Consider the following 27,795-nt stretch of genomic DNA (forward strand, 5'->3'; position numbering starts at 1 on the left):
ACTCTTTTCCCAGTGAAAATTTGCCCAAATCCCATCTCCCATTTTGTTGCGGTAAGGAAAGGGGGGGGGGGGGGGCTTTATTTTGTCGGAAATATTAGGAGGCTAAAGACTGCTTAAACGCACTCCCCCCCCTCCAGTACTCCAGCCACCACCCCCCCCCCCCGGGCACCTGCATGTATTAAGCCGAGGTCATTCATTTGTACTCAAATCGAGATTCTGCATGCTTGTTGCATTTGAGATTCCAAGAATCTCTTGAACGTGATTAGCATATAAAATAATGGAAATTGATATAACGGCAAAATTACCAAAATTACCGCCATTATTCTTTTGTGACGTCATTGCCATCTTTGTTTATTATTGCGGAGGACAACGCGAGGAACTGGGGCGAGAAAGCCTGTTGAGTAATTTTCAAGAAAAGCAACATGGACGAAACGGCGGATCTTCGGGTAAGAAAAGCCGTGAAATTTTGCTTCTTTTGGCGTTTGTTCGCTAAACGATAATGTAAATTGTAATTTTAAAATCTATTTCTTTCCACACAGCACATGTTGATGAGTTTTCGCGTCTCGGAACTTCAGTCATTGTTGGGTTTTGCGGGACGGTCTAAATCGGGAAGAAAGCATGAACTTATGGGTCGGGCCCTTCAAATGTTGAAAAGCGAAGGAAACCATCCTGTTAGAAAGAAAGTACGGGAGTTATATGAAAGACGATGCCCTCGGAAAGTTGTTGTACCTCCACCGCAACCTCGAGCTGTTATGCCTCAACCAGTTCAACGTCCTTCGGCAATGAATTCGGACGCAACCGGCGTTCCCGTTCACCCGGACGTTCGGCTTTCTCGTTTACCTTTCTTTGAACATATCGACGATTTAGTGAGGCCAACAAGTTTAGGTAAGTTGGTTTTTGTGTAAAGAGCCTATCCTCTTCAGAAATTAAGTTGCATTTTTGGCTTTTAAGGGTTTTTTTTGACGTGATAATTAAACCATCTTGTGTGTTTTCTGGAGATTTCTCTGGTGCGTCATGTTTAATTGTCACTTCAGACTGTACTGAAAGTTAATAAGAATAGAGCATTTCGGCCAGTGTTTTAAATCATTAACCTCTTTTAATTTTTTAAGTAAAATTAAATTCCCAGGTTTAGTTCAATAACTAACGTACATTCAAAATCACGTAAATTCATTCCTTCGAGAACAAATCACTTTACGAAAACATGATGGTACACATTTCAATATAAGCTTTCATGTAAGCTAACTTCCTACGAAAATTATAAAAAGATAGAGACTTGGATTGAAAGTAAAACCTGAATGTCTTTGCTTGAATTAACTTTTTGAGCAGTTCCTTTTATTGTTTAGACGACCGTTTTGTTATATGATCCAAACCAGTTTATAGATAATGACGTTTACTGTTCTATTTTATACATGTTCTGTTTTGTTGTGTTCTATTGACTTTGTTCTTGGGGCTGTTATGTTTGGGTAGGGAAATTAAAATATAAATAAAACGAGTCTTTGTGATCTTATCTTATTCTATCTTACTCAACTTGTCAACTCAAAATTCTATTCACATTCACACTAAAAGGTATATTTAGACCTTAAGTTTGTGGTTAATTTCGTGTATAATGGCCTCTTTTTGTGAGCCTAGAATTGTTACAACTCAAAAATTGACTTCAACTAAACATGGAGCAGTCAAATAATTTTGTACACTTCATTATAACTACGTCAATGCTTATATCACCATGGTCAGTTATTTCTGTTTGGTCTAATAATACACCTAAAATACAAAATATTTATATATTAGACTAGCAGTTATTATAGAATGATTAAGTAAGTGTGTATGTGTTGGACTCTCTGATGACACCTAGAGTACAATATTATTTTAAAATTAAAGCCCCCTATCTGTGTTGTGCCAGTATACATGTATGTATGAAGTACAGAGTAATATCCATGTGCTTGAAAATATTAAGGTTTTTCCTCTTGTGTATAAAAAAATTCTTTTTATCAAGAAAGAGTCAGGAATGGGGAAGGAGGGTAAGTGTTGAAAAAATTTTGCGTGGTAATGAGATCAAGAACACAACAGCCATTAGATGAAGATACCATCTTGAATTCAAAATTCAAATCACTACCCTCGATTCCATGTTTCCAACCACTCTCAACATCACTCAAAAACTTAATGGTTAAATCGCGCATAAAATTTTATTTGCAGGCAAATAATGTATTTATCCATAAGTGTGGATAACTCAAACATAATTGACATTTGAGTATGCAGTGTCCTAAAACTACTTTTTTTATTTTGGCCAAAGAAGTTTAGTGTGTTTCGATTGGTTGCTCTGTCAAATCAACTGCTGTTTAATAATTTTTGGAGGCAAACATATCCATAGCATGGCTGTCTGTTTTTTCCTGTTTATTTACCGGTAACTGTTAAGTACAAAAATTAGCTATAAGGAAATGTTTCGACATCTTCAAAACATCATTGTCAAGTTAAAATGTGAAGGTCAGTTTGTGCAAAAGATCCCTTGCGCAGGTTATGACTATGCAGGAAAAGCAGATCTTAGCAAGGGCTATTGGAATCCAAAAAGAAAAGTGTGGGTGACCATGCATTTTTTTCAGAGATAAGGAAGTTTTTACATGGACCAGAAATGCTGACTTGGCATTGTTTCTAAGAAAACAAAAAAACTTTTTTTTTCACAAATATTTTCCTTACAATTCTCTTCGACATACACAAAAAGTAACATGTCAAATGAAATTTTTTAATTAAAAATACATATTAAACACCACCAAAAGGAACATGTATAACAACTTCTTACTGTTAATGTGAATTAAATTCCAAATCATTGCAATGGCATCATTAACATTTCTGACAGATCTCCTCTAGGTTATTATAAATACAGCGTAACCTCACCCCAGGGCCATCCAGGAATACAAATAAGACCTTTTAACAATCAAATGATGTGTGAAAGATGTACCGGTAGTTTAAGTTTTTTAAATTAAATTATAAATTAGTAGCCACTTTTCTCTACTAATAGTGATGTTGATCATTGCTTTTAAGTCCATCGTGGAATGTCACAATTTCAAGAGGCATATGTCATGTTCCATTTTACCCCAAGCCAAGTTCAATCTATAAGTACTTCAAGGTAAGCCTACCTCATTACATGTACTATTTACATTCATTTTGTTACTTTTAACATTACTTGTGAATACCTTAGTGGTGTTTTCAATTTCCACATTGGTTGTTATCAGTTTTTATCACATGACCAAGACACTTATGAGAGCCAGTTACTGAATTCAACCAATCAGAGTGCTCTATTGCTAGTCCAATATTCTCTAAGTATTGGACCAGGTAAAGTGCCCATGTTAATTCATGTGATAAATCTCTTATTAACCAAGCTAACTTGGGACTGTTCTAGGGGAATATCAGCCCTCTGTCTTCCCATATGGGCATCGCTGCATTTGATCCATACTCTTAAGTCCTTGGGACAATGTTGTTTCAGTATGGTCCTTGCGATCTGGGCAATAAGATATTTTATGTATTTTTGGAGTAATCATTTTCATACCAGTCTAATGTTATGAATCATTGTTTCTTGAAGGGATACACGGCCAAATTATAGAAATGAATTTACAGTTCAAGTGCAACTAAGGTAATCAGTGAGTTGCTCACAATAGTTATTTCTAATATTACTCATATTATCAGTTTTGCAGGCTGTTTCAATTTTGTAGCAAATTATGTCTTTCCTTTCTTTACCTTGTGCATTGAATTCTTTCTATGTCCATTTTGAATCATGAAGGATGTTGTTTGTAGGCAAAACATCTTTTTTCTTTTGCAGATTTTGTTTATTTGAAACAAGTTGTGAACAAGAGGACAACTTTCCTTCTTCTCTTTGTATCAAAGTCAATGGAAAAATATGCCCTTTAACAGTATGTTTTTGTTATATAATTTGTACTTACCCCTTAGCCTCCAGTTTTAGATGTTGAGGTCACAGCTGGCTATAATAAGATATTTTCAATTGGTGGTTGTGTGCCCATCCCTATTTACCCAGACAGTATATAAATAGCAGGCTATAAAGCTTCTTCTTCAGGCATATAAAGCAGGCTAATTAAAAAAAAAAAACACGTATGAGCTGCAGACCAAAATGACTTGCCATAATAACAGTGTCATTATTTAGCTGGTGTTTGTAAGTCAGATTTGACTGTACTCAGGTTAACCAGGACAAATGCTAGGTGGTAATCTGTGTTAAGAGGGAGAGTAGCTACAAACTGATACAGAAATAAACATGGGAATGGGAATTTGCAGTGGCACTTCCACAGAGTGGCTCTTCAACCACTGTTATGGATTGAATTGGAATTTAGCAGTGTTGGTTTTTTGTGGAGGAGGAAAAATGGAGAACCTGAGAAAAACCCTCGGAGCGAGGACGAGAACCTACAACAAACTCAACCCCCATATGGCACCGGGTCCAGGAATCGAACTCAGGCCATCCCCATTGGTGGGAGGCAAGTCTCTCACCACTGCACCATCCATGCTCTACTAGTATAACCCCTATCACCTATGTCCTTGGTATACCTTCATGCCACAGATACAGGTGCATGGTGGTTTTTGTGTTTGCACTTAAATTAATTAAAGTGTTTGCTTTCAGGGGAACACATCTCAACAATGCAATCCTAATGCTGAATCAAAACGACCTAGTAAGCCAGTGAATATTACACCACTGTGTCGGCTGTCACCAACTGTAGCAAATCATATTCATATTACCTGGACTCCGAAATTTGGGCAGGTAAGGGTAAAGTTGAAATTACTCAAAATAACCATTAAATTATTCCCATTTGCCCATTAGAATAAGCCATTTCCACAAGACATGCATGTAGAAGTAGGCATGGACAGTTCTAGGATCTTTATTTGACTTTACATCTTTCACACTGGACATCACAATCACTCTTAGGTACTACGTCAAAGGTCGATGAAAATGCATTTCTATTGAAACTATTCAAATCTCTGAAATCTGATTTTTGCATACCGTTCTCATCTAGGTTTACCCAACAAAACTTTCATCTTTTTACAAGTTATCCTATTAAGTTAAATTTAAAATGGAAAATTAAGTTTTCATTTAATACATTTCTGATTTAATTTTGTTGTTTTATTAAACAGAGACATGTGGTAACAGTAAAACTTGTTAGAGCTGTCACATCAAGCTGTTTGATACAGAGATTGAAGGCGCATGGCTACAGAAACCCTGACCATTCAAGAGCATTGAGTAAGTTTTACTGTAGATGATCACTGATGTCAACAGTGCAGTTAGTAGTAAATAAGTTCAAGAAAACTCTTCAAAGGCTGACAAAATTGCACAAAAGTAAAGTTGAATTTGTAGTTTTTTCAGTCTGAATTTAAAAGTGCATTGATATTTATTCCAAATTGTACAAGGAAAATCATGTGATCACTTGTTAATACCGTAGTTATTCGGTTATAAGGCGCACTCGGTTATAAGACGCACCCCAAACTTGGCAACATTGTTATGCTAGGTTTACAAACTGAAAATTCTCAGAAAACACTCGGTTATAAGACGCACCATGAGTTGGAGAGTTGAAAAGATGTAGTGATCAATTTAAGGACAGTTTTTTCTTACAAAATTTAAATGTTTGAATGTTGTTTATACTCCTTGGCACAATCTTCGAGTAAAAAGCTAACATTTCCTGCTAAAAAAGACGTAAATCCACTTGAGCAAAACATCTTTCCATCGTTCATGCTTCGAACGTAGCTGCTTAGTAACCTGGCAGGTGTGTAGTTACCAGTGACCACTGAGTTTGTAGCTTGGTTACCAAGTTCTCGAGCATGCTTCGTATCGCTACAAACAACTGTTTATCGAGTGTTTTTCAAAGATTCTCAAGCTGTTTTGGTGTTTTCCTTGTCTTCACTCTTCTAAAGTCATTTTCCACTTTCCACGCTTAGAAGGGTTTGTTACAAATGAGTATGCTTGGCTTTCTTTGTCTACTTTCAACAAAATGCTGGCATATACTGGTGTTACTTAACGGAACTCGTTTTATATCCGCGATAAAAGACTTTGCGTTTAAAATTAAGATGTTTCTGATCTCTTTAATACTGTAAAAGTCAATAAACAACATTAAGTGTTTTCATTTTTCTTGTTTTAAATGTAAGTTCTGGTAAAATGGCGGCCATAAGATTTTGTTGCGCGAAAATACTTGGCTATTAGACGCACCCTAATTTTGGCATGAACTTCCCACAGAAAAACAGATTTTTCCCGAAAAAACCGTGCGCCTTATAACCGAATAACTACGGTAATACTGATACATTGACGACACTTCTCTCACAACATGTTGCTTTTAGCAGCACTGAAGCCTTCTGGTCATCTTCAGAAAATCGTGGCTATCTTCAGTAATCTTTGGAAATAAATAAATTGTGTTATTTTTTGATGATTGTTGATATTTTTTATTTTCAGTCAAGGAAAAATTGGCCCATGACCCAGACAGCGAAGTAGCCACCACAAGTCTACGAGTCTCACTTCTCTGCCCAGTGAGTAAATTTAAATAAAAAGAGCTAAATTCTGTTGAAGATGTAACAAGTTATATGTTATTGTTCAGGGAAATGCATGCTAGTTCTGGAAGAATCTTTCTCTCATTTCACCGAATCTGGAAAGGAAAATTTAAAATCATTTGCAATGGAAGAAACACTAAAAAAAGCCTCAAATTTTGTCTGATTTAAGACTACGTCGACCCTGTCTCTACATTTTTGTCCAGTTAAACATAAAATCTTGTATAATACCCAATAGTATATACATAAATTTCAATAGTTGATAATATGAGATTTTGACTTAATGCGGTATTAATGTTATATTTCAGCTTGGCAAGACACGGATGACTCTTCCTTGTAGGTCAGTAGTTTCCATGGGAACTGTCTACAGTTAAAGCTTTATCTTTGTTTATCTTTGACACCTACATGTGCCAATTAAGGGCCGTGGATTATTTTTATATATTATTTCTTGTGTCTTTTAATACTCTACAAAAATTTAGAAAGTTCAAAAATACTAATATTGTATGATGCATACATATTACTAAGGTTATGCAAATGGATTTGTTTGCAACTTATTTAAGTTGTTCTGCATAATTATATTAAAAATATTATTAAAAAATGCTTTACATACTGTTAATGCACTCATATACAGGGCTCAAGACTAACTGTAGCCAAGTAGAAATACAGTTTTGGCTAGTAGATTTTGGGCTTTCACTAGCCATTTTGGCTAGTGAAAAATTCAGGCATTTTAGTGGAAAGAAACTGCAAATTGAATTCATTTCTGAGAGAATGGAACTAAGAAGTCATGTTGTGGAAGTTGAGGAGTTATGATTATGAAATCCATTTGATTCTGCATCTCCCACTTGGTAAAAGAAAAAGGGAGAAAAATGTAAAACCATACTTGAAAGTTCTGGCTAGAAGAAAATTGGTTTTGCTTAGTGAAATCAAAGCTGTCACTAGCCATTAGGCTAGTTAGAAAAAAAAGTTAGTCTCAGGCCCTGCATATATATCCACAACACTTTCTCAGGTTGTTTATGAACTGACTTGTATTTTGTGTACAGGGCCATCACTTGCAACCATTTACAGTGCTTTGATGCAGCCTTGTATTTGCAGATGAATGAAAGGTATTCTGCATTTGAAAAATAGTTAGAAATAGCTGAGATATATTTTTAAATTTTCAGTAGAAATTTATAATACATTGTCTCAAGATGATAAGGTTTGCATCTTTTACTTACTGACTATCTGGTTTGCAATTGAATCAAATTTTCTGATTCACTGAAGTTTTCTATTTGTTTGAAACCCTTTTTTTCTGAACTTGAAGAAATTTAACAGTAGTATTACTTAGCTGTCGCAAATTCTCAACTTCAATCTGCTTTCATGATTGGATGTAAGTTATCAATAACCAACTAAAAGAGGGCAATACCGGTAGTTATTAATAATACTTTTATGTCCGTGGACCATTTCTCAAGATGTTTCTGCAACTTACTCGCAACTGAAAAAGCTTAATGTTTGGCATTATCAAACCATCTCCTCTGCCCAAGGGTTCAGTTACAAATGCCATTTTTTAAAAATCTTTTATTTAAGGCATTTTATTTTGTTTCTTTGTTTTTAGCACTACAGCAAAAGTAAATCGTCCCATTTGTGTAATTTGTTTATCAATAACAGCTACTGATTTCCTCCCCTTTTTTTAGAAAAACAACATGGATTTGTCCAGTGTGTGACCAGAAGGCACCATTTGGAAAACTTGTACTGGATGGGTAGGAGGCTTAAGTACTTTTTATATTTAAGTACAGGGATGTAATTATACTACTTAGGCCCGGTTCAGACGCCGAACTTTTCATGAGCCGAACTCAATTCGAATTTGGACGGACCCAAATTGACATAAGTACGCCTCTTGATTCAGATGCCGTACTTTTTGACCGTTCCGAGGCCGGTCCTAATACAGTTCCAATAAAACCAGTCAAAATACATAATAATAATTTATGAATTAGGATCGGCACATGAAAAGTACGGCGTCTGAATCAAAGCCGTTCCAAAGGCGTTCCACAGGTGAAATTCTTGGCCAAGCCAGGCGGGAAGAACGGGTGAGCCGTTCCAAATTGAAATAGCCGTTTTAATTTGATTCAGACGCCGATCTTTTCATGTAATTAATTCAAGGAATTAAGTTCGGCTCATGGAAAGATCGGCGTCTGATTGGCTTAGGCTAATAACACACCCCTCCACGTTAAGACCATTTTAGTCGCCATGGCGACTAAAGCGGGTGAAAATGTCAGGTTTGTAAGCAAAGAACGAGTTGTGGAACACATTGAAATAACTTACGTCTGCATTCTTGCCTCCTTTAGCAATCAAGTGTTTTGCCCATTAGAGGTATCCGATGCTTTAAGACACACGTTCCGAAGAGGACAGACAACAAAAAATAATTTTTCCACTTACAAACTCTGTCAACAGTAGATGTTGCCTAAAAAACATAAAACAAAAGATCAGCCATAGTAAATTAGGAGAACACTTGAGATGAATTCTCACTCAGCAAACATTTGAGCATCCATGGGACAATTAACATTTCATCAACTTTTCCACTGAGGTCCAATTTTATTGCTTCATCCAATGACCTGTGAGTTCAGGAAATAACAACTGAGCAGTGTTCAAAATGAAAAGTAAATTCTCACCAGGCTCGCAGTCTTTCAGCTTTTTCTAAAGTCTCCTCTGCATTTTCATTCTGATCCTCTCCTGCCACCTTCCCAGCTGCACGCTTCTCTGCTTTTCTTTTCACCCGATGATACCTAGTGCAAATATCATGCCCTTGTTTAACTATTTCAGCCCTTAGCTAAGGGTTATTTCCATTTCCATTGATTGCCACACGTACATGTATCTTTTAACGTCAGCTTTTAGAAATCAACAGCAAATTAAGACAACATTCTTTGATCACCATTTTCTTTATTCTGTTATTGCATCTCCAGGAGCCAAAATGTACTCACAAGTTTCCAGAAACTCATACGGTAATTCCAAAAGATATATTCATCATCAAGATGCAATAATTACACAGCCCTTTATTTGTGTTAACACCGTCCCAAGCTAAAAAGCTAAAGACACACTCCACACGCCACAGGACCACACTGCTAGAACTTGCCCAGTATCAGTAGCATTAGCAATTAAGAGTATCGCTACTCCCCCTGAATGGGATGCTAGTTCATCAGTCAGCCCCAGCAGTTTATCAGATTTCCCTACAATTGCCGCACCCATTAACTACTGGGTGGAGAAAGGCAATAGAGTAAGAATAAGAACACAGTGATCAGATCCCGACTACTCAACCTAAGTCCATTGCAGATGGCACCTCCTTACCAAGCCCGATCAAATATTAACTCTCCTACCAGCTGCTTTTTTCTTAATGTTTTTAGAGAATTTAACACAACACAAATAAATTGATTTTTTTTCTCACAACCTGATTGATACCGTATTGGAGAAATAAATGCCGCTAGAAAATTAATGTTACGTTTGACAAATCCACGACCCAACACACCTACGAAATTTTTTGATTTTCTCACCTCGACATTTTGTTTCATAATAAGACTGCAGTGCTCGCAGCTTCTGAAGTTCATTCCCCTCCTGCCTGAAGAATGAAAAAAATGTACACTAATCGTATTCCCTTCATCTACATGTAGAGAATCAAGGTTGAAGTAGACCAAGATATAAGAAGAAAGAAACAAAAATAATGTCTCAGTATCACACCAAAAAGAAATAATGACACTTTTTTCTCAAGAATATTTTTTAGTTAACTATAAAAAATTTTTACAAAGATAAAAAAATAAATTTTAATAAAGAACTTCCGAACCGAGAAAAATTACCACGTAAAAAAAGTACCCCTCCAAGTATGGCCAGTAGTGCTTTCTCTCTTCTTCTGTAAGCTCCTTTACTCCGCAAGAGAGCACTCCCACTCAGCACCTCTCCTCAAGGAGTTCGGGGGACAAAATTAAGAAGCGCACACACAAATCAGTACACAAAACATACAAGATTATACAATAAACACATGATAAATGCAAAAAGCTCAAATCAATACAGTAGGACTGTGCTATCTAACTCCCTTATCCAGAAAAAAAAACAGTTCTTATTTTCTTTTCATCTACTGTAAAAATAACTCAGGTATCCTAACTCTTTACTTCCTCAAACAGTTTCATCCCCCTGACCCACTTTTAACCTTTCTTAAACAAGAAATTCAAAACACTGAGCCATTACTCTCACTACCTTCATCGAAAGATAGAGAAATTAATATGAATTTTCGCATGGGGCATAGGGGAGCAACCCTCTGTAAAAAGGGGTGGCTGCCCTTATGCCACACCCAACAACAAAACTGCAACATCCAGAAACCTCTTCTATAAGCAAATACAGTACCCCCAGCTCAAAAGAAGTTTTGTGATAATAACTTCATATGAGGAATACTTTAAGAGTTGTAAGATGAAAAGTTCATGACCATTAACCAAACTCAAAGGCAAAACAAACAATATGATATTAGAAGTTAGATGGGAGGTGCGTGGCTAATGGTTAGTGATGGGACTTTGGGTTGAGTGGCCTGAGTTCAAGCCTTGGCCAGGCTCATCTGCATTGTGTTCTTGGGCAAGACTGCTTTACTCTCACAGTGCCTCTCTCCACCAATGTGTATAAATTGGTACTGGAAATTTACTGCTGGGGGTAACCCTGCGATGGGCTATCATCCCACAGGGGAAGAAATAATACTCCTAGTTGATTATGCTATTAAAACTGGACTAAGCTCTGGCCTGGGAACTAGAATCAAACACAGTCTCTACCTACAAAGTTAGATACACAGTACAAAACCAATAACATGACGAACACACCTTAGTAGGCACTCAGCGACCAACAATGCAAAGTTTATTCTGCATATCAGATCAAAAGAATGATCACCACAGGCCTAAAACTGCTAGGCTAACAGCTTTATATAATTAATTCCTATAAACAAATTACAGATTTAAAGAGCTACCAGGAAAACCACTAAAAAACTGCAATTTTGTCAAGTTTGTCGTTCGTAATCCATCTTAATCTTCGTCAGTTGAAACCATCCTTGGTTTTTTTGCGTTTTTATTACTCCTTTTTTTTTTCTACATAACACAATATTATTTTAGTTTTCTCAGAAAATACGTGACATGCTCTATAAAAATTGCAACTAAGCCACACTGAGGTGATGTACATTTACAGCACCTTCACAACGAATACAGATTTCCCCTCACGGATGGACAGGTGGTTGAAGGGTTTGAGTGGAAAGAAAATGTTCAGCCTAAAACACAAATCAAAAATATGTTTACAACACTACCTCGCTAAGGATAAGAGGTAAAAAAAAAAAAGAATTTACTATACCTCTCTTCTTCACAGTTGTGTCCACTTTAATATCCTTTGTTTCTCATATGCAAAGTGCGTGAACTGGAAAAAATAAAATAAAATAATATAAGAAGCAGAAAGCTCAACAGCATCACGAATTAAACTGGTGCACGAAAATTGAAAATTGACTCGCCCATCAGATAAGTGAGTTGCTATAAAAACAGCCGACCTGGACGCCGGAGGGAAGAAGAAAAAGGGGGCAACAAGAAAAATGGAGAAGAAGTATAGGAAGAGAAGAGTGGAGAAGGAGAGTGCAAAGATCAGCCAGGACAGAGCGGTCGCGGGAGAAGTAGAGGGTAGATGCCACTGGGGGGAGGAGAAAACCGTAACACCCGCGTAAAGCCGCACCCGAGATAAGCCGCACCTAAGTCAATCAAATGTTGGAAAAAAATTTGAAATAAACAAAGAAAACCAAAGGAGTAAAGATCAAAGTTGATAGAAAAAAAACAACCAAGAGAAAGAAAACAGAAAAGGTACTGATACAGCCCGCAGCAAGATTGTGACAACAAAGAACTCGTTTGCAGAACGTGTAGCAGTACCAGGATACGGACGGAAAAGGAATAGGGGAGAAAAAGAAAAAAGATGGGATGGAGGCGTCGGGCGTGGCAAATGAAAAAAAGAATGGGAGCAGAAAAAAAGTTAAAAGAGAGCGTACAGTCGAAAATACAAAGTGAAAATGAAAAGAAAAATGCACACTCGAAACTCGATTCTGTGTAAAATAAAAATACTGTAAAGTTATAGCAGCGAGAAAACGTAAAAAGAAGACGCCTAAAAAAAAAGACAGAAAATAGCCGGATAGCCGCACCCCGCCGAGGAAAATATTTGGAAAAAAGGTGCGGTATCTGCGGGACGGTACTTACTTTTGGGCTTCTGTTTTGGCAAAGGAACACAAGGGTGAGAATTTCTCTGCATACTGTCCTGTAATAAAATGAAGAAAAATAATAACTATTGTAATAACAGCAGAGTAGAATAACTGCATACAGATATAAAGTGTGTGTATTAAAGATTGCACAAAAATTTTCCAACAACTAATGACTATACAACTCCTAACATGCAACCTTTCAATATTTTAGGTAGCAAAATGCAACATATTTTGTATTCATAAACAAAAGGTAAGGTAAGGAAAGTATCACAAGCCAAGTGATCCACACCACTGAAGCTTATCCCAGTGTCTTTAGCAAAAGAGACTAGGTGTGTTTTGTCCTCTCTGATGGGATGCAGTCCACGCAGGGTTACCCCCTAGCAACAGTACCCAAAGTGAAGTGAAAGAAAGACAAATGCAGATGGCTTGACCAGTGCCAAACCCAGACCACTGAGAGCACACGCAACAAGACTGAACCCCATGAAAAAAAAACCAAGGTAAAGTAAAGTTTAACTACGTATTAAAATCCTCGCGCCCAGCACAGAAGTAAACGAACCAGACGTCGTGCACGTTTCCTGCGAACAAATAAAAAAAAGCAACACCAATAAGAAGAAAAAAAGAAAAGGCATTAGTCCCAGGAAAAAGAGAGGAAAAAAAAAAAGGCAAAAAGAAGAAGAGGAGCAAAAAAAAGAAAAAAAAGTGAACACCAACAAAAAAATTTAAGTAGTGAAAGCTCATAAAAAAAAAAAGAAAAGATAAGAGGAAGCCAAGGAAGAAAAGATAGAAAAAAAAAAAAAAAAAAGAGGAAGGTCCACCAAGGGAGGGGGGGAACACCAGCCAAAGAAAAGCAGAAAAAAAAGAAGACGAGAACCCCAAGGAAAAAGAAGAGAAAAGAAAAATACTAAATGAGGTAATCTGAAAAAAGGAAAGAGGGAGAAACCCCCCGGAGGAGAAAGGCACAAAAAAACGAAAAAAACAAAAAAAAAAGGTGAAGTGCACCACAAAAAGGTAAACACACTCGAAGTACCCCCAAGAAAAAAAAAAAAAATGAAAAAAAATGAAGAGAAGCTCAGTAAGTAAACAATACAGAGAAAATAGGGGAAGAACTCGTGGAAGAAACAAAATAGTAAACAGGCTCTTACCCTAGGGCATTATTGTCTGTGATAGAAATGCAAACCAGGGAAAACAAGTTTCTCTAACACCTAAGGAAAATCATCAAGACTTCTCCACCCTTTTTACAACCCCCCTGGTTGGCCAGGGGAAAGGGTTCACCCTAGGAGCTTTCATTAGAGAAACAGGTGATAAAAGCGAGACACCGAAAAAACTCGTAAAGTTGACAAAAACACAAATTACAATCCCAATATAAATTGAATCGTCTAAAAGTCGTAACAAAAAATACCAGGTTGAGGAAAGCAGTAGGCAGCGAAAAAAAACAAGAAGAAGAAGCGAAACGAGTACCGTGGAAAACCATGCTTAAACAACCCACAAATAACCAATTAAAAGATTAAATCACAAGAACCAGCTACAAGTATTTAAAGTACTAACAACACAACAAATTTTTTTAATCAACAAATCTAACCTCTTCGTCGCTCGCGCCAAATCGTTAGTCTCGTGATCCAAAAGTTCGTCGCGTTCGCTTCCCAGCACAGGCGCAATCCTATTTGGAAATCAGAAAAAGGAAGAGAAATTGTTACTTAACGTGGCTACTAAAATAAAGTTAATTGAGCATAAAAAGCACATAATTAGCACAATTTTATACACACGCACTTCAAAGCTATATCCGCAGCCATTTCTGCAAAACCTCTCCCTCGAGGCCTCCTCGTGAGGGTGACTTGGCAAAGGAGTCTGGGATACTTTACCACGTGGCCTAATCCCTTTCTCGACGCCATCTTGGACGCGGACAGCTGTTGTGTGCATTCTAGCGCTCCGTTTTCGCCGAATTTTACAGCATGCCGGCGATCGTTCGCGCTCTAGGTCGCCTAGGCGGACCCACACCACTCAAAAGAAAGAACCGAACCGGAATAACACGATAAAACCGAGGAGAAAGAGAAACAATGCGAAAAAGACCAGCGTGCCAGAGTCTCCCAAACGAACACCACAACTACAAAAGAAGTAAACCAGCGGAAAAATCTACGGAAAACGTCTAATCATCGGCTCAAAAGGAAGCAAAGGCAAGAATCCCGTACAAACTAAGGAACCCAAATCTAAGGAAAGGAAGTTTCCGGTCGATCAGCTTTGGCAACGGAGGGAAGATACCGAACTGAGGGAGATGTTTGAAAAGTATGGAGAGGTCGCTGAGGTATGTAAACAAGGAGAAAGGATGGCTTTGTCAGAATGGTTAGTAGCGCACTACAGAAGATTAGGAGTATTAAGGCCTGTTAACATGGACGTGGGGGACCCCGGGTAGGTGAGGTAACCCGCCTAGGTGGGGTAACCCGCCACCAAACAAAGGAAATTAACGCTTGTGTTAAAAGAGAAATAACGCGACAAAAACGAGAGAGAAAAAATACTCCAATAAAGGAAATAACGAAAGAGGGGTAACATCAAAAGAAGAAAATAACGCGACGAAAAAGACGAGAGAAAAAAATATACGAAGCCATTTGTCTGTTTACGGCTAACCTTGTGAAAAGGTCACCCCGGGATCCCGGGGTGATAAGATTGATGTAAACGCGAGTATTTCGACCATGGCTGGGCGGGTTACCTCACTTACCCGGGGTCCCCCACCTCCATGTAAACAGGCCCTAGAATATAGTAAAAACCAACATCATCAGAACCCTGTTTCGGCAACAGGGAAAGGAAGAATTTTACCAAAGAGGAGAGTTCCAGTTGTAAAGAAAATAAGTACTGAGGACAAGCGCTTGGCAAGGGCACGAGGCACACTGTAGGTGAAGGACAGCGCCAGACCTCAAAAGTGCAATCTTAAAAAACAGGAAACCATCTCTACGTAAGAATATAGCAAATTATGTTCACCCCAAAGTACAAAATAAAGACCGCAGGAAGCACGCAGGAACTAAAACCCGAAACAACGAAACGAAACCACCGAAACGAAACGACCGAAACGACGAAACGAAACCGCCGAAACAACCGAAACGGCCGAAACGAGCGAAACGAAACGAACACCGAACAACAAACTCAAGATTTTCGCCACTTACCGTACTATACACCCCGTTAGCCTACTATACACTCTGATTAGCCTACATAAACCCCGGTTAGCCTACTATACACCCGTAGCCTACTACACACTCCGGTAGCCTACGTCACTTAGGGCCACTGCACTCCGGTAGCCTACGACCCAATAATTGTAATGGCTTTCGGTATTCGGGCGTCGCGCGGGCGGCGCGGCGGGCGCTCGTTTCGGTAGTAATGAGCGAGGTACGGTAAAGGAAGAGACCACCAGAAAAGAAGACGACAAGCCCCCCGAAAAAGGGAAAAAGAGACCAAGTGAAAGCCCAAACCCCACACACCCCGGCTAAAAAACAGAAGAAAGAGAGAAAAAACAGACGGCAGAAGAGATAGACCAGAGGAGACAGAGAAGAGGGAGAAAGGAGCAAGGAGGAAACGGAAGAAACAAGAGCCCCCCGAAAGGAAGAGAGGGAGCAAGGGCCCACCACTCCCTCCAGACCACGGGACAGAGAGAGAAGAGAGACGGAAGAGAACAGAGACGCAAGAAGGAAGGAAAAGACAGACCCAAGGAGAAGGAAAAGGGAGAGACCGACAGCAGAGAGCCAGAAAGAGCGGACAGAAGCGAAGGGAGAGCGACAAACAACAAAGAACAGGAGAAGCCGAGCGACTCAAGACGAGAGAGACACCACAGAAGACGACAGCTAATGTAGAAAAAAGACCCACCCCCCAGAGGGGAGAAGGCAAGCGCGAAGAAGCAAAGAAAGAGAGAAAGCAGGAAGAGACGAGAGAGAAGGAGAAGGAAGAAGCAGAGAAAGGAGAGAGAGACATAAAGGAAAGGGAAAAGAGGAAAAAGGGAAGAGCAGAGAAAAAAGAGAAGAAGAGCAAGAACAAAGAAGAAACAAAAAGAAGAAAAGAAAAAGAAAAAGAAGAGAAAAAAGAGAGAAAAAAAGCCAAGTGGGTGAAGGAAAAGAGTGGAGAAATAGAAAGACTAAAAGGGAGAGAGAGAAGCACTCGGGAAGAGTAGAAGGGGAAGGGGGGGAAGAGGAAAGGGAAGAGAGAAGCTGGAGAGAAGGAAGGAGAGAAAGAAGAGAAAGGATAGTAAGGAAATGAGGGAGATGAGAAAGGACTCGGACACAAGAAATGAAAGGGACACTATCAGGAAAGCAAAAAAAGAAAAAGGAGGTCGAAGAAATAATCTAGTAAAAGATGGAGAAAAGTAAATGTGGAAGGAAAAAGGGAGAGGAGAAGAAAATCAGCTGAAAGTGAGATAAGTTCGATGACATCAAATAGTCACAGTAAGAGGAGAGAAAAAAGACCACCAGTCCAATCTCTAGGTCGAGGAAGTGAAATGTGTCAGTGTCTATGTTTCAGGTCAACATAGACAAAAAACTAGGGGGAAGGAATGACTCAAATAAAATGGATGGATATGTAAAGGTCAGAGACAATTGGATGAGACAACAGAATCCCCCTAGTGATAACTTCTAATGTGATGTATTCTTGAAATTGGATATGTCGAAGATGAAAATACAAATGAATGTCAAAAAATAAAGTCCGCAAAATAGAAAATAAGGTGGTACATATGGCAAAATGCGCAAAAGAGCCAAAGATAATAAGATCCAAATTCACTATAATAGTAACGAGAATCAAAGAATAAAGATCCGGAAAGGTGAAAGACACAATGCACAAAAAAAAACTCTCATCTGATGCGATAAATACGTAAAAAAAATCCGGAAGGACATCAGTGTATCTACGGAATACGACCATCTCTAAACCAGTCACGTGTCAACATAATCGGGAAATATCGATCGATGCTAGAAAAATGTCGGCAAGTCAGGGAACAGCAGTGTGATATCTGAAAAAAGAAAAAAAGATGAAATAGCACAATGGAGAATGTGAATGTGTGTGGTGGAAATTTGTGCATGGGGTTGTATGCTGATTGGCGGAGAGTGGAAGAAAGAAGAAAATGAGGTAGAGGTGACGTGTCGAGAGAAAAAAAGGAGAGTCCAGCAACCGCCAAAACAATGGCACTGCGATCGAGCGGTAACAATGCGCACTGCATACGCATAACCATCGGCGTGTCGAGTAAACATATCAAGTGCACACGCAAGGGTATTGATGCTCGCCGTGGTGATTAAGTTCTGTGTTCTGCTATAATCTTGTAATGTTGGTGGAAATAGTCTGGAAGGACAAGCGAAATATCCTGCGACAACAGTGGCATCTCTGTGTACAGCACACACAAAAGGAGTTGGACGGAAAATTTGACGATCGATCGGAAAGACGGTATTGGCTGGTTCGAATGCTATAGCGGAAAGAATAAAGATGTTCCGAACCGTCGTGTAGTACGTGAAGTTATCTTGTGTTGGGCCAATCAACATCGATAGCAAAAGCCCACGTCGAGAAAACATCCCACGGAGACATTAGTTGTGGATTGGCCGGGAAATATAATGAACAAGATCGATCTGGCGGAATACGTATGAAGATACTCTAATAAAGGTGGAATTATTTCGCCGAAATGGCCATGTAAGTAGTTGCAAGATAAACTGGTCTAAACTTACATTTCTCAATTGACTTGTCAGCTTTTATTTGCTGGTCGCGGTACGCTTTCGTTGTGTGATTGTGTCATGTCCCGGAACGGGGTATACATTTAGCTCACATGAGAATAAAGTATAGAGAGAATATATTGGTATCGCTGTGAAGCTGGTTGAGATTTAACTGAGCTTAATGCCTGTTGTTTGCTGTAGCTTTGATGGCATCCTGCAGTTGCGAGACGGAAGCGAGTAAACACGAAAATTAAAATGGCGGCTCAAAATGGCGGACCTGACAACGACTTAATCTCGCTTCTCAAAAAAAAGCGGACAGCGAGCCTCTACTCCAAAAATAACAACATAACTACACAAAAGGTACAATATAAGCCAAACTGCGAGAAAAAAATGCGCTCAGCCATATGTACCACCTAAGTTCCGAAAAATAAGAACAAAAGGTGTGGAAAATAACTCGTAGTGGAAAAACAACTGCATCTGGTGATGAATCTATGAATTACCGTAGAAGTGATGAAACTAATGTGTAGGGTGAAAGATGCAATCGTAAAAATAAAAGGTACCCCTGACAGCACTCTAGTTGCAACAAAGTGGTGTGTGAAGAAATCAACGCCGAAGACGAACTGCGCCGATTGAAGAGACGAAAAAGAAGAGATGATGAGACAGCAAGAGTGAGGTAAGCTAGAGATTCCCCTGTCTGTGAATTGGAGGGCCTAGTTAGTGTGATTAGTCGTTAAATATGTGGTTCTGTTGAGAGTGTATATTTACTGTCAACTCTCTAACGGACACCTCAAGACAGACACCTCTAAGGTTACTGTAGACCTCAGAGGCAAATTTTGCGAAAAATTTCTTGCTCATTCTAAAGCTAAACACTGATTTATAGTTTGGTGAAAAAATTAATGTAAAATTGTAAATACGGAGTACGAGGAAAAACTTCAGAAGAGTTAATAAATAGCTAAAGGTGAAATCAAATAAAACATGGGGTGCCCGACATTTTCGCGGTAAACTTCATCCGGCGACTCGAGTTACGAGATTGAATGTATTTCTCGGATGAAAGAGTGTTGTAAGGTGGGCTAGGATAAGGATAGTGAATTATGAAAAGACTGTAAAAAATTGATATGAGTTCGTTGAAAAGGGAGAACAATCTGGACGAAACATCGAAGAAAACCGGGGAAGAAAACGAAAATGAAAGAGGGAGACTATTCAGTTGGAGCAAGAACAAATCGAAAATAATACTCAAGGAAAAGCTTCCCGAGCGAATTCATCCCTGCTACAGCACTTTGTTGGGATCGCCGGTCAACCGATTTGGCACTATTTTGCCGCCGGTTTCCCGTCCTTTCCCGCTTGCTAGCGCTTCATTTTCTTTGTTTTCCCGTGTTGGAATCCATTCTTGTTGTCCTACTTTCCACATACCAGCTGCCAGTACTCAAATATTCGGCAAAATTACGGTCTGGGAAGATTGTCCGAGGAAAAATCAATCGACATGATGAGGAAAAATGTAGTGAATTGCAATGGAATTGGTGAGGAGTTTGGGGGACGCAAGCTGTGTCATTGGTTGGGGATGACCGCTTGACAACCACTTGACGAGGTGTGAAAGCTGCAAACCTAGCGAAAAACTCGGGCATGCGATGATTCCACTGCTCAAGCGAATAATAGGGTATGTAGTTTGATGGAACGAAACTGGCCAAAATTTCTGGAAATGCGCCAAAGTGTGTGAGGCAATATTCAAATATCCGCGTTACGCCTCTTATGTGACGAAGATCGGCAAATATCTATCGCCGAATTACAATAGATCCAGCAACAATAGGAAATCCAAAAAGCCCACACACTTTGTAGTCCATTCCTGCTGATTGACACTGGAGTTGTTGGTCGTACGTGCGAACACGAAAGCAGGTAATCAATAGCAAACATCGTCAGTATGCGGTAAGGCTGCGCGAGCTACCATAGATCTAGTCTAAAATAATTATTCTAGATTCACATTTGATAAGCTACAGTGATAATACTTTCCAAGGTGAAAAAGAAACGCGCGATGATCGATTCCGGAAGACACCCCTGAAGGTCACAGTAACCAAAGACGAACACCTGATGTTGGTCCCGTCTCTGCTGTCTCAGTCATTACTGTAACTGAACTCCCAATAAGACAGGCACCCTGTAAGACAGATAGTTGGAGCCAGTCCAGACAGTGCCCATTTTGGAGAGAATTGACTGTATATCAGAAGTTGCAGAGAGAAAAATAAAAAGGAAAACCGGGCCTTAGCCTGAAAAATAAAGTAAACCAACATCCAAGCCAAATGAGTTTTTCTACTTCGCAACGGGTGGGATGTTAGTCCATATCAGCAGCATGTATACCGGATTTCTTTAGGCCCTTTAAATCAACCTGCATTAGCCTGATCTCTGTTTAATTGTCTCAGGTTACTGGGTAGAGATGTCTACTTTGCTTAGAAACAATAAATAACTACAGTTGAATCCCGATAACTCGAACCTTCAAGGGAAATCGAAAAAGGTTCAAGTTATTGGGAGTTCAAGTTATCGAGGGTAAAATTAGTGACTAAAGAAAACTACCTGCAGGGGGATCAGAAAAGGTTCGAGTTAGCGGGAGGTTTGAGTTACTGAGGGTTCGAGTTATCAGGATTGAACTGTACCTGTAAAAATAACTAGAAAGAAGAATTGAAATTGTTGCCTCCCTTTAATGTCCATTTTTGGGAAGACACAAAGGAAATAATGTGTTTTTGTATTTACTGGTTGGATAACATTCTGGGCCTTGTTTTGTGACTGCAGGTTGTTCAAGGAGATTCTAGAAGCATCTGCAAATAGTAATGAGATTTCATTTCACGAGGATGGCTCATGGAGGCCAATAAATGATTTACAAGGTATTAAGCATGTTTGTCTACATTGTTGGCGTGAGGTTGACAACCTCACCCTGTAAAAAGATTTTGTCACGGAAACACCAACAACAAATCTTCAACCTTTTGGTCACCAAGGGAACTCAGAGCCTTAACAGGCTAGAATGACTATTGGCAGTGAAAGCCAACAGGAAAGAAAAAGAGGCCGTCCAAAATCCACCTGGAGAAGAACTGTAGAAGCAGAACTTCAGGCTTTAAATCTTACCTGGGGGCAAGCTTCGCGGCTTGCAAAGGACCGACAGGAATGGAGTCGCCTTGTTGATGCCCTATGCGCCACTGGGCGTTTAAAGGATTGATGTTGATGTTGTCTACATTGTTACTGCATAGTTTGATTGTTTTCTCAAATGTTGTTGATGTTATTTTGCAGAAAATGAAAGCAAAAAAGCTCTCAGTGCTCTGGTAGCCACCACAGTTTTATCAACACCAGACAGAAGTGTAACTACAAGCAAGCCACCTCTCCAGGGTATGTTTCAAAGGATTTGCCTTTCTTTCTTCATTTAATTTTGTTGTTGTTGTTGTTGTTGTTGTTGCACAGTGTTTACCAGTACTTGTTCCTTATATGCAGGGCTGTCATTAAACTTTCTCCTGAATGAAAGTGGGAGGTCAGGAAAAAATCATTTCAAGATGGCTTCCTGTGGGTGTTTTCTGTTTAGTCATTTTCAAGCTTTGAATTACGGGTCAACTTCTTTGCATTGTGTCCTTAGGCACGTGAACATCAAACTTCTGCATGCCTCTGTCCACTCAGGTGCACAAAAAGGTTACCGGGAAATCCAATTTTGAAGGGTAACCCTGGGATGGACTAGCATCCCACCCAGGGGGAGTAGAAGTACTCCTAGTTGCTTGATGCTGCTGAAACTGGGATAAGCTCCAATGGAATGGGTCACTTGATCCGAAGCAGACTTTACCTTTTTCTCTCACTGCAGTTGTCAGTTGTAGTTATAATTTATCACTAGCAGCTGTGAATAGCGTGACTCTCATCTGTCAAATTTTAACCCTTACTGTCAATCTGCAAATTCTCTTGTTGGTTTTGTTTTAATTCATTCTACGCACAACAGTAGTCCAAAAGAATTACCACTTGGGCAATGATTTTATTTGTGCACCTTAAAAATGTATAGTTTAGTTTCCCTAAAAAAATATTAAGTTTTGATTTGTTTGTTTGTTTGTTTTTAATGTAGCTGAGGCACAAGAAGTTGACAATAACAAAGAAAAAGAAGTGCAGGTCATTGACCTCACTTTAGACAGTGATTCAGAAAGTGATGGGAATGATGATGATGATGACGACGATGATAGTCAGCAGTTTGATGATGAGCGTGACTTAAACACACCAAGGTATGTAGTTTATTTATCCTTGTCTTGTACAGATGGTAGTTAATATCCTCCCTAGGTATGACTTTCAAAAAAAGTTTGAGCAATATAGTAATACCAAACTTTGTTTTGCAATAGTATACACTTAAGGTGGCTGTTAACAGTTTTCAGCATCTTCCAGTCCTTTTACTTTATTGTGTCAGTATTACAACTCCTTATCAGTTGCTATTACAGTAATGGTATAAAACAGATGCCCAATCATTGATCAACAAGTTGTGACCATTTCCTTGACATAAGTGGTCACCATGGCAACAGTATAACCTGTTAAAAACACCCTTAATTTTAGCTTTCAGTGCTAATAACTCAAAAATGAGGTCTATAACCCCAATTTTATTGTTGAATTATGATCAGCATGTTGTGATACAACTTTTTGCAAAGTTAAAAATATTTTATCAAAGGGGCTCAGAGCCACCTTACTATTTCAAAAACTTAAGGTTGCTCTATTGGACATGAGTGCACTCTAAACCCCTCTAGAATATGAGAGTTGTAATGTAAGTGACAGTGGATTCTGTTTGTTTAGGCCAACTTTTAGTGTTACCAATATTAGCGGCATGAAGAGACCACCCAGCTTGAACAGCATGGTATTTCCTACCAGTACCAGCACTTTACCTGGATCGTCAGGGCCATCACTTTTCAATCCAAACATCTTTCCTCCTCCACTGGACTTCCCATGTCAAGGTAATAAAACGTTGTTTATTTGTTTTCAAACTTTACTCTTCATGTCTGGTGACATCTATACAAGTCTTGAGTGAAAAAATGTTAGATTGGGGAGGGGGGATGCAGTGGCAGATCCAGACCTTCAGATAGGGGGGGGGGGGGGCAATCATCCAGACCCTGGAATGAGAGGGGGCGCTCTCGAAAATTATTTTTATCTGCACTACAGGCCTCTATTTGGCCTGAAAAGAAGGTGGTGCCCAGGCCCCTGGGCCCCTCCTATAGATCCGCCACTGGGATGGACAACTGAGGACAAGCCAGCACATATAGAAATGAGTAAAAAATTCAGCATATACTGAATTAGTATGCAAAAATGTTTGTTTTTGTGGACTGAAAAATGTCTCGACATTCAGAGCAAATAGATCAATTGCCTGTTCCAGGGGTTCGGTTAGTTGGGGAGCAGCATGAAAAACAGCGAGCAAAAAATAAGGGAACTTTTGAAAAATTTCATTTAAAAAGGTCAAATAACCAAAGAAAACCCTTGTATCCCCTGACATTCCACTTTCTACCCCCACTTGCCTTGGCAATGCCACCAACAGCCCTGCATTTTTAATTTCTGCCACCATATTGATTTTGTCCTCTTTTTCTGCCCCTTTATCGTTCTTGTGCCATTTTTTCCATGGCTAAGTAGTTAGAGATTTGTAATCATCGTTTTGTTTTTTTCTTTTCTTTCTTTATTACATTGTTATTTTTTTCTTCCTTGTGTGTATTGTATTGTTGTAAGCATTGTTGTAAGCATTAATAAAAAAAATTAAAAATAAAAAAAAATTAGGGAGGGGTGTGTCCTCTCCTTTATCCCACTCCATTTTTCCACTCGCCGGTCTTCGCTACTGAACAGCTGGAACAGGCTAATAGTTCAAGTGCTTGACAATTAATTTTGTGTCCTTGAAAAGTCCTTGAATTTTGTTTTTTTTAACTGCATACAAAATATAAAACTACATACGAATCATGGTGCCACATGTATCTACTGTTCCTGTGCCTAAATTTGTTGTTACTTCTTTGTCAGGACTTGATCTGGACAATATGTATCCTCTTTTCTCTGCTAATGACCAAGTAAGTATTCCTAGCAAGAGATTATTACTCTTATTTGTGTTTTTTCGTTGTTGTCGTTTACGTTGTTGTTGTTTATTGTTGGTGTTGTTGTTTATGTTGTTGGTATTTTGTGTAATAAACCTTGCATAGGGACAAGTTGGTGACAAGAAAACTGGTTAATTGTGTGTGTTTGTGTGACAAGAAATAAATAGGTAGGTAGGTAGTCAGTCTTGTCTTCTTGCCTTCTAAGATGTCTTCTAAAGTGTTAATCTTCTAAAATGGTAATGGCGTGTGGCATCTCTTCGGCTTTTAATTAGGTTCTGAAAATAGGGTATGACGTTTGTGCGTAACGTGGCTCAGGGTGATCCTGAAATGTGACCATTCAAATAAAAGCTATCAAGCAGAATGTTTCTGTGGTGGTGTTCAGTTTCATACTTTCCAAAGTAGAGATTTTAGAAATTTTTTTACTAGAAATTAATTTTGTGAGGTAGGCGAAGAATGCTTAGCTTATTAAACAAAGCTTTAGAGCATTAAGGCATTACTTTATTAACGTAAGACGTTTCTTTCCGCCTAGTGCAGAATTTCTGCCTTAGATTGGTACTTATCCTTAGATAGTTAGATGCACCATTTGTATTGCTGGTGGATGTTAATCTTCCGCATTCTCTAACGTCCACGCTTTTCTCTTTTGTGTTTTTGTTTTTGTACCTCAGAAGACTTACTACTTTTGCCGACCAAAATTTACTCGACCGGAACCCCATCAAAAACTGTTTCTTTTTCGTAATAATTTTACTTGTTTTCCACAGTATGCAGCAATGTATCATGGACTACTTGGCTCATCAAATGTCATTCAGCTGGATTGACGACAGCATAGAAATGAGAAGCTCACATCATCTACAACCCTCAATTCCAAGAGGGAAGAGAGTGTGATAGAAACCAGTTTATTGTACATAGATAAACCTGGAATGTGCAGGCAGTGTGAACTGCAGAATGCTAGCCGTCTCCTCACCCCAGTCCTGTCATGAGCAGCCCATTCTCCTCTCCTCTCCCCCCTTAGCAAAGTCCAAATCAAATAATTACCCGCTCTATCCCCTTCTGAGTGTTTCTTTACGATTATGAGATGTAGTATTTCAGAGTCGATATATACAGTAGCCGGCTACTGATGGGATCTGTTTTTGCATTTCATTTACCGTTGTTTTGCTGGGTCAGTCAGTCAAGCATTTCGTCCGGGGGGTGGGGGGGGGGGCAATTTTTCATGTGATGTTGTGCTCCAGTAGCAGAACATTTAACAACATTGCACTTGAATACGTGGACCGTTTGCTTTTGAAGTGGGGAGGGGTGCTGTGAGGGAATGTACCCAATGTGTGTATTATCATGGATGGGCTGCACATGCTTTAAATTGTTCTGTAACCCTTAATCGTATTTTCACCAGCAGACAAAACCAGGCACTTTTTTCTATTGCTCCAGGAAAGCGAACTACTACGTTTTAAGTACTGCTTGTAAATGTGACTGTAAATTGAAAGGAAGAAATCTTTACAAAAAGAAGAGCTATTTATATATTTTGTCTGATAAAATTAAAGTTTTGTGCTCCTAGGGTACCGATCAAATGTTTCTAGAACTTATTAAAACACAGGATTCTGCAGTCAAGGCAGTACTGCATCAGCGCCAGGATTATTATGTTTTGGTCAAGCGTGTCGTCTCAATTTTGAAGTCTGTGGAAACTGACTTTTTTTCTCAACTCTTTCTTTCATTGTTAATATCTTTAATATAAATTCTTTATCTGAACGTAAATAAACATCAGTGAAACTTGTTCCCGTTTTTGGTTTCCCTCGCCCTTGTCGCAAGGTCTATATTCTCCGTTTCTGGTCTCTGCTCGTCTCAGAATGTCACGCAATGAATGTCATGCCACACCCCCGTGTCTGTCCAGCGTCTTGCGCGGTGCGTGACAAGCCAACAGAATGCAGGCGATTATTCGCAACCTCATTCTAGGGTCTTTCAGGCGTTTTTAAATTGTGGACTTGATTGTCTGAAAGATCCTAGGGATGAGTTTGGCTCTCTTCTTTCTTTCGTTCATCCCGAGGGGATTAAAGGTGTGCCCATTTCCCCACCAAAGTGACTAAGTAATTACCGTATTTACTCGAATAAGCGCCGCATTTGGGACAAAAAAGTTAATAAGCGCCGCCCCCGAATAAGCGCCGCAGTCCCGATGTTTCGTTCGTTCAAGGAATTTTTTTTAACTAAAAACAGCACTACAAAACAACTCTAAAACAAACTTGGACATTTCCTTCCATCGAAAGCGATGTTTTGCAGTTCAAAGTGATTGTTTTACTGCTCGCCCATTAGTTTTTATCCAACATTCTTACAATACGTAGTTCTCTAGATGTTGTGAAGGCCGCGAACTTTGCCAGGACAGCTAGCTATACTGTCTTCTTTCTTTAGTAAGAGACGAATACTGACTATCAAAATTCGCTATTTTCAATTACTGTAAAAGATTAGATTCTTGGTGGCGTCCATATTTTAAATAAGTGCCGCCCTCAAATAAGCGCCGCCCTCGAATAAGCGCCGCACTAGAGGCGCGAAAAATTTAATAAGCGCCGCGGTGCTTATTCGAGTAAATACGGTATGCAGCTACAAATGTAAATTATACGTAATACGTGCCTGTGCTTTCTGTCGTTTGCACTCTGAATAGGACGCTGATTGCCAATAAAAGCGATGGCGCGGCATTGACGTTATATCCTATGAACAGCCGATTTCCGAAAAGGAGTATAAGGAAAATAAAATTCCCCGGGCCAGCACGTTCTCCTTATCTTTAGCGTTATCATTCTTTCCCTTGCTACGCTCATAGCCTGCGTTCGAAGGCGGCAAGCAGCCGGAGCGCGGAGAGGCGGCTGTATTGGCAGGCTATACTCCCACCGATTTTTTTCGCCCTATACACCACTTGATAGCACAAAGGCTAAAAAATATGACGAGTAACGAGCTTCAAGCTCTTTTTTTCGATTAACAACTTAGTCCCGAGCCCCTTGTTATTTTAAAACTGGCCAATCCCGATAATCGCCATCTCTACTTAGGGCCTGTTTATATGGAGAAAAGTTATCCCTGGTTAGAGGGTTTCCCTCCATAGCGGGGGAGAGGGTAACAACTCTACCAGTGATAAGTCTTCTTTATACTGAACAGGCTTCTAATGGACAAAAGAGGATGAGGATCCTTTCTTGAATGGATGAATAGGGGCGTGGGGAAACGTTTACCGCCCTTGGATCATATTTTTAGCAAAAACGGGGTGGGGCGGGACCCTTCCCCTTTCTGCCACTGGATTGGATTTAGAACAAGCCGTTACGAAAAACGCACACTATAAAACCAACCATAAAATAATTTCGTT

At 39.3% G+C, this 27,795-nt stretch overlaps 1 protein-coding gene across 2 annotated transcripts; it reads left to right on the forward strand.

The window, feature by feature from the left end:
* Positions 1-351: 351 nt before the first annotated feature.
* Positions 352-26,229, forward strand: LOC144662789 (E3 SUMO-protein ligase PIAS3-like). 2 transcript variants are annotated; one of them, XM_078523723.1, is made up of 18 exons: positions 352-446; positions 540-885; positions 3,034-3,118; positions 3,572-3,622; positions 3,809-3,899; positions 4,616-4,753; positions 5,125-5,230; positions 6,431-6,504; positions 6,831-6,862; positions 7,563-7,625; positions 8,193-8,258; positions 21,187-21,278; positions 21,679-21,774; positions 22,487-22,640; positions 23,197-23,354; positions 24,397-24,443; positions 24,573-24,634; positions 25,226-26,229. In XM_078523723.1, exons 1-17 carry the CDS (start codon positions 423-425, stop codon positions 24,600-24,602), a joined length of 1,653 nt encoding a protein of 550 aa, XP_078379849.1. In that variant the 5' UTR covers positions 352-422; the 3' UTR covers positions 24,603-24,634; positions 25,226-26,229. The 2 variants fall into 2 exon arrangements, with proteins under 2 accessions (XP_078379849.1, XP_078379842.1); XM_078523716.1 differs by lacking the exon at positions 24,573-24,634.
* Positions 26,230-27,795: the final 1,566 nt, after the last annotated feature.

This window comes from Oculina patagonica, chromosome 1, assembly GCF_052425735.1.
Source record: "Oculina patagonica isolate OP01 chromosome 1, crgOcupat, whole genome shotgun sequence".
In the NCBI taxonomy this organism is placed as follows: domain Eukaryota; kingdom Metazoa; phylum Cnidaria; class Anthozoa; order Scleractinia; family Oculinidae; genus Oculina; species Oculina patagonica.